General features: G+C 39.1%; 1 protein-coding gene across 1 annotated transcript; it reads right to left on the bottom strand.

Moving 5' to 3' along the window:
• Positions 1-1,273: 1,273 nt before the first annotated feature.
• LOC144644831 (uncharacterized) lies at positions 1,274-9,577 on the bottom strand. Its single transcript, XM_078504386.1, has 2 exons — positions 8,966-9,577; positions 1,274-2,710 (listed from the first exon to the last, which is right to left on the bottom strand). Exons 1-2 carry the CDS (start codon positions 9,015-9,017, stop codon positions 2,337-2,339), a joined length of 426 nt encoding a protein of 141 aa, XP_078360512.1. The 5' UTR covers positions 9,018-9,577; the 3' UTR covers positions 1,274-2,336.
• Positions 9,578-11,702: the final 2,125 nt, after the last annotated feature.

Here is an 11,702-nt window from a genome sequence, read left to right on the forward strand (position 1 = left end):
TCTTTACTTAAACTAAAAGGGTATTTAAACTTAAGATGAAAGGAAAACATCTATTGTTGTACCCCCTGTTGTAAAGCACGCATTGCATTTCAATCTATCCTTGGGATTTTACGACCATGTCAGTAGTTAATTTAAGGAAACAAATAACCAGTCATTTCAGATGAAGAAGCTTCATACCCCTTTGCAGCCATTCAAGTACGCTTTTTCAAAAAGTTCTTTTATGACATGACCAGAAAAAAGGGGCATTAATTTCTCTGAGGTGTCGACGTCTTGGCAATTTTCAATTCCCTCCAGCCCAATTTTGAATAAAAAAATTACTAGTTGCCGGACGTCTGTGAAAAAAAAATTGAAAAAAAAAATTCGATAAACTTTCAGACTGTAACGCGAGCCGAAAGAATGCCGAGCTTAATCGAGCAAATCGACTTAAATAAAGCTAAAAGCAAATTCGTTTTCGACAGAGAGAAGCAACCACGAAAACGCTGCGTTTGCGCTAAAGAAGCCATGCAACCACGGCAATGCGAACTCAATGACTAAAATTTAGAAACATCTCGCTCTTCAGAATAGAGAATACTATCGTTTGGAGTTGGGATGCGTTTCCTGTTACATGTATCTTTGGAACTAAAATCTACAATTTATAGTGATGAACATTTTCACGTTGTGTCGAGTTTCTCGTTTACTCAGTTCACACAGCAACCACTGTCATCGCGCAAAAATATCTAATTCTCTAAATAACAATACCTTGTTTTTATAAAGGTTTTGCCAATTTTCGTAGTATTTACTTCAACGTAACGTTTCTTCGGCATTTACTAAAAAAATTACTAGTAATAAAATCTCAGTAGCCTTTCTTTTGAACCATTTTTTGCTCACACCCTCCGCCGAGTTTTCCTACCATATTTAATTGGTGGCAGTAGATACCCATTACTTAAATTTAAAAGGTAGTTAAACAAAAAGATGAAAGGTGGCTTTAGGAAGACATCTATTGTTGTACCCTCTGCTGTAAAGGACGCACTGCATGTTAATCCATCCTTGAGATTTTACGACCATGTCAGTAGTTAATTTATGGAAACGAATAACCAGTCATTTCAGATGAAGCTTCATACCCCTAGAAAATTGACTAGAAGTAGCCGTTTTCAAATTATAATATCAGTTCTTTCTCTTATTATTTTTGTTAAGTTTCTATGTACGAGTCCAAGCCTTGTAAATTTTATATTGCTGGCGTTGTTTTACATTTATCAGAAACCCAAGCTTCATAGCAAGTTTTTGAAAAGAAAATCGTTCTACGATAATACTTTTCTCGAGGGTATAATGTAAATAAGACATTATAATGTAAATAAGTCTTCTATGGCCAAACACAGAGAAGTATTGTAAAGCCAACCGTAATAAAGATCAAAGGTCAACTGTAATAGTTGTGCTCTTTGTTGAAGTAGTTAGTTAGTCTCCTGTTAAAAAGTTTACTACATAGAAGGAATATATAATTAAGACTACGACTAAAAGGGTGGGAATCAATGTCCCATAATGCTCCACATATCTTAGAGAACTACAATTACACTTCAGTTTTAAATTGTCTTTCGATGTGGTTTTGATTTGATTCTGGTTTATAACCGTAAAAAAGATCTCTATCAATTAAAGTGACAGTTTTCTGATCGTTTTTCATTCCACCATGCAATAACGTTTTGCCAGATTGTTTGTACCGTCGAACACTCATAAAGCAGATGAGATAAAGTTTCATATGGAGAGCTACAACGATCGCAACTGAGAAAAACTAAACTGCTCAGTAGAGGCGCGAACTGACATTATGCTGAAGCTTTTTTTCATGAAATCATCCGAAAATCTGTATAGCAAACATGGCGGCTGTTCTTCTTCTATACTTTATGGAAGCCACAGGCCACCCAACTTGAAAATCAATGAATCATTAGGGACAACGAGGTATAGATTGTAACAACAAGCCCCTCTAACATGTGGCCATAAATACTGGTGTCTCAATCCCTGAAGATTGTAACACTAACTTAATCCACTAAACAACAGTTGCTGATTAAACAGAATATGATTTTATGACGAATAATTAAATGACAAAACAGAATTTTTAAAGCAACATTCCATTGTCTAAAATTCTGATCGCTACAATACGTGAAATGTAAACCATTAATATAAACAAGTTCCTGTTCTATTTTACTCTGTGCCATCTTTTTATCCGATTATTTGGTGGTATTTGGTAACATAATATGAATGTTGGGAAAGCGAACGTCCCGGCGACGTCAGCCAATTGCAAGGCACTGATCTTTAATTTAATAGATAACCGATTAAGGGAAACATCAAAAAGTACTGGGATGGAAGAATTACTTCAGAGTCATGAGCAGTGCGCAACTCAAAACTGAAATCAGCCAAGTGAGCCCTTCAGAAGCGGCGATGTCTCCCGTGTTACACAGCTCTGACTGACAGCAAGCTAATTCAAAGTCCCAGCCAAACATTTCCGCTTGTTCGAACCTTTTCTGCCACCAGTTGCAATATTTTTCGTTGCTACAACCTCGCATCTCGTGCTCGATGTCGTTACCATCTTTCATTTTTTTCTTCTGGTGTGCTTTTAAGCATCTGTCAAAGTTCGGCCCGCACGCCACCTCTGTTTGGTTTTTCTCGCATTGCTGAGGGGTAAAGGACTGTTCTTTCTGAATCGTCGGTTGTGGATTACAGTAGTAACATTTCAAACAAAAACCTGATAAATTAAAGGCAAACTGAAAATAGTTAAAGTGTATTGAAGTATACAATTTTGTAAATGGACGCTATTTATATCTTTATCAATATCATGACCAGTAATATTTGGATGTCTCTTGAAAAGAAACAACAAAATCGAAATCTAAGATTCTAAAAGACACAAATACGAGGAGAGAACTAACGACATCTTTCAGTAAGACACTACCTCTCTGGAACCTCTATTTGTATAAATTTAAAAACCAACTTCTCCCTTTTAATTTTGATGTTTTTTCACTTCGGCAAAAGAAACTCATAGTTACAATACAAGATTTTCCTCTAGAATGCCTTATGCTTTACCCAAAACCAGAACAAATTATGGAATCTTTAATATTAGATGTCAGGGCGCTAAAATCTGGAATGCTATCAGTGATGACATTAAGCTTCTGTCACTAAAACAATTTAAGAAAAAGTATAAATTAGGCATATTACAAGCTATTAACTGAACCTTTCATATTTATAACTCTAGATTTAAGGACGTTCGCGCTAATTGTTTATGCGCATCTCTACTGCGCACGTAATTCATGTCGCAACGCCATGCCACGCCATACTTTGAGCGCGCGCGCTGAGTAAAATTTCTAAGAACATATAGGGTAAGTTGCCGTTCCGCTCGCTTCGCTTACATTTTGCTCTCTTAAATGGTCGGTGACCCCTACTTTTTTCTTAATGGACCACTTTTGTTAGTTGATTTCACTGGAAAAGTTGAAAATTTACATGCACATGTAAATTACAATTTACAAAATGTAAATCTTATTTACATTCTTTGTGAATTAAAATTTACATGTTGGAGTTTTGTAAAACAAAATTTACATGAAATTTACAGTCTTCAACGGACCCTGTAAATGTATTGTAAAAAGTGATTTACATGGTCCTTTATTACAACGCTAATTGTAAGAACATGTAAAAAACATGTCAAATGTATTAACCACTTTTACAGTTTCTTCTTGTAAAAAACATGTAAATTTCTTTACTAAATCATGTAAAGAACATGGAAAATTGACAAAGGGGCGCCGTTCGGAAACATGTAAAAACCATGGAAATTGACAAAGGGGGCCTGTTTGGAAACATGTAAAAAACATGGAAATGACAAAGGGGGCCTGGTTGGAAACATGTAAAAACCATGGAAATGACAAAGGGGCCTGTTTGGAAACATGTAAAAACCATGGAAATTAACAAAGGGGACCTGTTTGGAAACATGTAAAAAACATGGAAATTGACAAAGGGGGCCTGTTTGGAAACATGTAAATACCCTGGAAATCGGCAAAGGGGGCCTGTTTAGAAACATGTAAAAAACATGGAAATGACAAAGGGGCCTGTGGAAACATGTAAATACCCGGAAATCGACAAAGGGGGCCTGTTTGTAAACATGTAATACCCTGGAAATGACAAAGGGGACTGTTTGAAAACATTGAACATGAGCTTTTAATTCATGTCGTAACCCACCAAATAACTTTCGCGTGCATTCATAGTTAGACAGAACGCACACGTGGTACGAAATCAAACGACAAAGAAAAAATCGGAGGGATTTAAGAAAGTATAAAATAAATATTTCCCCTTCCGGCTTGCTGGAGGATAATACTCCTTGCCTGAAAGATTATCCTCAAAATTCATGTTTATTTTTACTAATATCTAGATGAACGAAGCGCAAGACGAAATAAGATACTGATATCAGTTTTAACATAACCCAAACCATTACATTACTAATGTCCAAAAGGAAACAGATTATAAATAAAAACCTTTGATGCAGAATAGAAGGCGACTATGACTTTGTCTAACAATATTTTAAACAATCTGGAGCAGTGGGGGGAAACGCTAGCGTCCAAGAGTTTGGCTTATATATTTTCGAGACGTGCGTTTTGGTTTTCTTAAAAGAAAGGAAAGCACGCGATCCGCGAACGGCGGTAAAATTGTCGTTTGCCGTGTTTGACCTGGTCGAGAGGTAAGGCCGAGAAGCACTGGCGCGAACGAAAATTAATCCCGGCGTCCTCTCTGGTACTTTTTGGCGCTCGGTTCAACGGTCGAAGATCGATCATTGAGAGGCCTTTTATCTCACTAAAAAGGGCAATTTTCCCTCTTTAAGACCTTATAACTTCCAAATTAGCTGCATGGAGCCTTCTTTCACCGGATCCCAATCAATACGCCTGTTTTAGCCAAGTTTCTTTCCAAGGTAAGCTATATATGACCGTTCAAATCATGTTTTGTATTTCCTCTATGTACATCTGATGTACATGTAGCTTTAGTGAGATGTTAATATAAGAAGTAAAATGTAATTCGTGTTCTGCACTTCAACATAGCACTCAAAAAATAAAAAAAAAGGTGTGAAGAGAGTCCACAGGACTGTCAACATTTATAAAATATAAGATATTAGAGTGCAAGCTTTTCATATTATAGTAAATGCAGCAACTCAGAAATGGCAAAAAAAAGTCACCAAAAGATAGACAATCACTAAAGTACTCCTGCAACAAACTCATCGATGTTTGTAGTCGAAAAAATCGACTCCGTGAGTGACAGGTAAAGACACGACAAGCACAACAGCCACGAACCACAATCAACACACCTCTCCTTCTGTAAACTGCGACACAGAGCCAAGCGGGAGAGCAGGCAAAACCTTCACATAGAGCACCCCAAGCCTCCTCGCCGCCCCGGGGGGAGCGGCAGCGCCAGAATGATGCGTCGGAACAACCTCCCTAAAGGTGCCAACCGCCCCCCAATAGCAGGACGACAAGCGGACAAGACGGCGACAGGCGAGGAGCGGGGAGCCAAAGAAGACAAGAAGAGCGGAAAGAGGGAGGGGCCAGGCACCCGGAGAGACAGCGGCGGCGGGAGGAGGAGGGGAGGGGGCCCAGAGGGGGGCGGGAAGCGAGAGGCCGAGCGCAGAAGGGGGAGGAGAAGAGGAGCAAGAAAACTAGATGGGCAGAGAGGGGAGAGGAGTGGGGCGAGGAGACAAGGAAGGAAAGAGAAGGAAGGGGAGAGAAGGGAGAGGGGCCACAGAAAGAACAGGAAAGGCCAAAAAGAAGACACAAGAGGGGCAAGAAAAGAGAGAGCACAGCAGTGGGGGGCAAGAAGAAAAAAAGAGGAAGAAACCAAAGAGAGAGCATAAAAAAAAACGACCAGGGGCGCAGGTCCCAAACAACAGGCCCCATCAAAGGCTCAAGACAGGCCTCTTCATTCAGAACAGGCCCCTCGACAGTCAGGCCCCCTCAAGCACAGGCCCCAGCGGCCAACAGGCCCCCGATAGGCAGCCCCCAGATCAGGCCCCCAGACAGGCCCCAGAAAGCCCGGAGCGAGACGGAGGGGGGACACGGTCAGGATAGTGCGGAGAAGGGAGGAGGGAGAAGAGAGAAGGAGCAGCCAGCCGGAAAGAGCAGACGGAAGAAAAGGAAGGAGAAAAAAGAGAAAGAGGGAAAAGGGAGGGAGGGAGGGGGGGGGAAGGGAGGAGGGAAGAGAAGAAAGGAAGGAGAAAGAAAGAAAAACAAAAGAAAGGGGGGAGGGGGATAGGGAGAAGGAAAAAGAGGGGCGGAGAGGGGGGGGGAGGACGGGGGAGGGAGGAGGGGAGGAAAAAAGAAAAAAGAGGAAAAAAAAAAGGAGGGGAACAAAAATCAAAAGAAAGGGTTCAAGTTCTATCGTATAGAGTGGTCTTTGAGGCTGTGTAAAGGTGGTGAAGTCAAGTGTGTAGATACGGCGTTTGAGTCAAGTTGTAAAGACGGGGAGAGTGACGCAAAAATAAAAAAGTTTTCGGGCAGCTCATTGGATTGCGGAGTGTTGTGCTTGTCGCGATGAAAAATGTTTTCGCGACGGCTGATGCCCTCATTTGCTTGACGCGCGTTTTGCACAGCGAGCAAGGGTCACGACCTTTATTTTCAACTTTTCCAGTGAATTTCTACGTTTTGTGAAAAAATAAAAAAAATTTATCGAGTGGAAGTTTGATTTTTTGTCACATTGACGGTTTGAATTCCACTTTTCGAGCTTTCCTTTTTGCCGTACGACAGTTTCAAATACGTTTTTCCAGGGTTAAATTTTACAAAAAAAGATGGCAAAACTAAAAATGATTTACGCAACAGACGCACTTCTACAAAATGTGATTACGATCGTTAGCCTCCGTTTACTCATCTTCGATATTTTTAACAATAAACCCTGCAAGCCACGCTGAATTACCGTGCGCCAATTTTTCAAAATCAGGGTAGGTTTCCACACGCTTTTTGTCTGAAACGAAGTCGGTGACCCCTATTTTTTTTTGCATTTCTGACACAAGTAACTCATTATCTGTCCGCAGCAAAAAAATTAAAGAAATCTATCGAGTAGAAAATTTTGGCGCGAACGTCCTTAACTCTGCTAGTTAACCCGTCCGTATACTTCATTTTCCATCTTTTTTCCATTAATTTTTCTTTAAGCCTACTTAGTTTTGTTGGTTTGTGTGTTGTGTAGTTTGCTATGTAAATGTTAAGTATACCTGACCTTTTTATAAATTATTGTAATAAAAACTAAGTATGGCTGCCCAATTTTGTTAGCCAATCGTGGTTATTCTGGGCAGCCATGCACTTTACTTTATTTTTTTTATTATTGTATTGTTAATTTAATTGAATGTATAGGGTAAAAATAAATAAAGGTTGTTGTTGTTGTTGTAAACACTACCTCTATTGTTATTCTGGGCTAGGGGCATTGTTGTCACCTGTTATCTAACCCACATCTTTGCGTGAGCACGAAGGGGTGTCAAAGGTATTACTGGGAATTCGAAATTGATGAGATGAGAGACGGCTGTTGTATTCGCAGGCTATATTAAAGAGAAGCCTGTGTAAGACTATATTGTGTGTGCTTTAAAGGCAGTCAAAGTCCTTTAGGCAGCCAAAAGCGAATATAAAAACCCAGGCGTAGTCAATTATTAAACCGATAAACGATAAATATCGATATAATAGATATCAATCTTCGACGATTGACGCCATCGATAGGCGAAAGAAGAAAGTTGTGAGAAGTATACTACCACACAAGTTTACACAAGTTGAATAACTAGCGGACCAAAACAATCACGTTCGGTAAACAAATCGACACGCGAAGGCAGTTTGTTTCTCTTTATTAGGCTGTTGGGAGGTGAATAGTACTTTGCTTATCACCTTCGTGTTAACCAATCAGCGTGCGCAAATAGCACTATTCACTTGGGTGGTAAATGAACTTTCAAGTCCTCCGCTGTGGCTGGTTCAGGGATTTTTTCCTCTTAGATACATCTTAAAAATCGATAGCTCCCCTTCGTTGCTTTTTTCGTGTTTAGACTATCCTTGTCTTTGAATAACGTGCAAAATATTCCTCTTCGTAATGTTCAAACCTTGCGGCCATTTTCAGGCTCGTCAGCAGAGCCGTGGTTGCGTGACGTCAATCGTCCAATAATTTGTCTGTTATTGGGCGATTGACATCAATCCTCCAATAATTATTACATCAATCGTCCAAAAGAAACGACTTCCAAATTTGGTCGGCGTCAGCTGGCTAGCTAGAATTACGGTAGCCGGGGAAATAATGGAGATATATATTTTTTATAGATAATAATAAATCTTATTAACGAAGCGAGGGTCTTATAATTATTATTTGCTTTTGGTTTGTTTAACATATTTTTCAATATCACCTTGCGATACGGTAAGTAACCAATTGACGACTGAATTGACTTAATATAAGTTTCCTTATTTCAAAGAAAGAAGTTGCTGTCATTTTAACAGTCACTTTGCAAATTCTCCGTCCCACGTCATAGCAATTTCAAAATGGAACTTCATGAATAATCGAGGGCATTATTAATTCAAGATCAGGACAAAAGCTTGTTAGCCAAAATACATGGAAAGCAGTAAGAAAGAACAAGTTGGTGGCTAAGAAATTAGATTTAACAGCTAAGGATTCACAGGACATATAATTATACAAACATATGCGAGGTAACAACTGCGATATCATGGCTGAGGTCTGAACTATTTAAACCGTTCTCACCGACAAACTCGCGAATAAGGGAATTGCAATTTATTGAAAATTTGACAAGCCGCGCCACAACGGCTTAGAATCGAGATTGTTTTATAAGTGCAAAGGCCGTTGTTGTTGATATCGATATTTCTATCTAACAGAAGATATTTTTCTTAAAATTAAATTGCAGAAGAAATGTGTTTTGACATCGACGTGTTTGGGCGAATATCCAAATTAAGCTGATATGCCACGATGCAATATATTGACCAATAAAAATTAACATACTTACCAAACGAGGCGAGCAAGAGGCAGGCAACGACAACAAAACATAGTCTTTTCATGGTGTGGCAAGTTCTACATGATGTTGCTTAGTTAGCTGTGTTCTGCTCTGCAAAATTTGCAATTAACTTCTATGTAGTGTGCCATCTGCGTTTTATTGACAATCCAAAAATGAAAAGGCGGGGAAAAATTTACTTGGCATTTCGTTACCGGATATTGTCAACGATTACCTCAAATAGGCTCCTTGGTAATATGAGAAAGATCAAATGAATACAAATTGTATCTTTGTTTGAACAACCACGAAAGTTAAAAACATGTCTTTATTGCTTACATATTGGGAGTTACGAGAAATTAAAGATGCTTTGATTTCTCCCTTTTTATTATCCTAAAATTGAAGCCCATGAAACTAACAGAGTGGGGCTAATAAGTGAGTGCATGTAAATGAACAGAAGATAAAATATCACGTTACAATGTACTTGTCTAAGGAATGAATTATAAGATGAACCGGAACAAGTATTAATGGCTGTCTGAGTACATACTTGGTACTTTTTTTCTGGGCTTGGTAAAAGTTTGAGCTTTCATCTTATCGAGAGAAAATTATGGATTCAATCATGCCTCTAGGAAAGTTTTCATAGGGTACATACTACAATCAAAGGCTCTTCAAGCAACCTCATGGTAATTCAATGAATTTGCCGTCCTTCTCTTTTTTTCCAAATAAGCGTTCAATAATGTAACGGTCTCACTTCATTTGGCCTTTGAATTTTTTTTTTTTTTTCATGGGAGTTGCGTCAATGGGTCACTGATGCTTTTTCTCTTTGGCTTCGTAGCGCAAATTCTATTTTTTCACCACCAAAATAAAGTGCAACCTTTGAATATGTATTTTACTGCCTGGGATGCGCTGAATTGCGTTTTAAATTACTTTTCTGTCAGCACGTATATTATATACGTACCGGGTTGACATATTCCGATAAAAATAATGAAATAAAAAATGCAAATAAAGACAAAAACGGGGCCTATTGGTGCGCGTGGCAATGATAAACAAACAAGAATAACAACAGCAAAATGAGACATGTTATTTTTTTCCAAGTAATTTCCTTTATTTGAAGAAGCAATTTTTTCAATGTTTGATGCGTCTGTGGAAATGAACTTCACTTAATTACTATTCACCAGGTCAAGCAAATGCATCCTAATGTCACTGGGAATCGACTGTTTTTAATAAACGGGCACGACATTAACCAAACAGAAACCTTTTAAATATGATACTTTTACAAGTTAAATATTCTTTGGAAACTACAACAAACGTTTACTCTTAATATGTGCGGAAATTGTATATTCATCTTGTTTACTTTATATGTACATCTTAAAAACGACTAAGAACATAAGCCCTATGAATGACTCAGTAAGGTAAAAAAAAATATGATATTAAAAGCTAGGGTGATAAAGAACGATCAAAAAATGCAAGAAAATTCCTTATGTTTTCCATAAATTCCCGAGCAAGAACTAGAACAATGTCTCGTGATATTTAGACAGTAATTTTAAATTTCTTGATTGAACCGTTAACAGAAGGTACAGTAATTTTAAATTTCTTGATTGAACCGTTAACAGAAGGTACAGTAATTTTAAATTTCTTGATTGAACCGTTAACAGAAGGTACAGTTTTGGTTCTTGGTACAGTTCAACTTAAACCTTTTTTATTCCCCTCCTAGTCCAGTCCCTGAACTCTCTCTTCCGCGCGCCCTATATAGGGGTTGAACCCAGGCGCGCAAAGAGAGAGTCCAGGATAACTTGCATGCGCATGCGCTAGTTTTCCCCCCAAAATTGGGGGAAAAACATATTTGGCAGCACTTTTGAAAGCGCGCGCGCACAGATGACGAGTTCAACTACGCGACCGTGTACTTAAAGGCCCGGTAATACGAACAACATTTTTGTTCAACTTGTCTCGCAACATTGTTGCATTGCAAGTTGAACGAGTTGTTGCCCGTATTACTACCGCGAGCTCAACTTGTCTCGCAACAAATTTCGGTGTTGCAAGTTGCAGCAACATGTTGCACAAAGTAGAACCGAGTTCTACTTTTTGCAACACTGAAATTTGTTGCAAGACGAGTTGAGCTCGCGGTAGTAATACGGGCAACAGCTCGTTCAACTTGCAATGTAACAATGTTGCGAGACAAGTTGAACAAAAATGTTGCCCGTATTACCGGGCCTTAAAGCAGGGTCACCGGAATCACTTTAAAAGCCAAGCTTTCCAGTCAATGTCTACTAAAAGCTATCGGCCAAAACACAATTCGCTATCCGTCAGCTATTCCCAGTATTTTGTAGCTGTTTATTGAATTGGTTTTGGATGCAATTTAGCAAAGAATTGTTTTCTTGCATTTATTCGCGCGCTTGGTCGCGTAGTTGAATTCGTCATTTGAGCGAGCATTTTTAACCTAGCGCGCGCATCCTAACCAAGTGACGCCACACTCCTCGCTTCTGATTGGTTCGTTCTGAGCATGCGCATGCAAGTTATCCTGGACTCTCTCTTCGCGCTAGTTTTAAAGAATAAATCTTTGTTCGCTGCGTGGCACTTCTAACTGTCAATATTGCGAAAAAAGTGTATTGTAAGTGCCAAAAAGTTCATTATAAACCAAACGTTTCGGGCTTAGCCCTTCATCAGTGGTGAATTGGTCGTTGTAAATAAGATTCTCTCTTCGCGCGCCTGGGTTCAACCCCTATATAGGGCGCGCGAAAGAGAGAGTTCAGGAACT

The sequence above is a fragment of the Oculina patagonica genome, chromosome 2 (genome assembly GCF_052425735.1).
Source record: "Oculina patagonica isolate OP01 chromosome 2, crgOcupat, whole genome shotgun sequence".
Classification (NCBI taxonomy): domain Eukaryota; kingdom Metazoa; phylum Cnidaria; class Anthozoa; order Scleractinia; family Oculinidae; genus Oculina; species Oculina patagonica.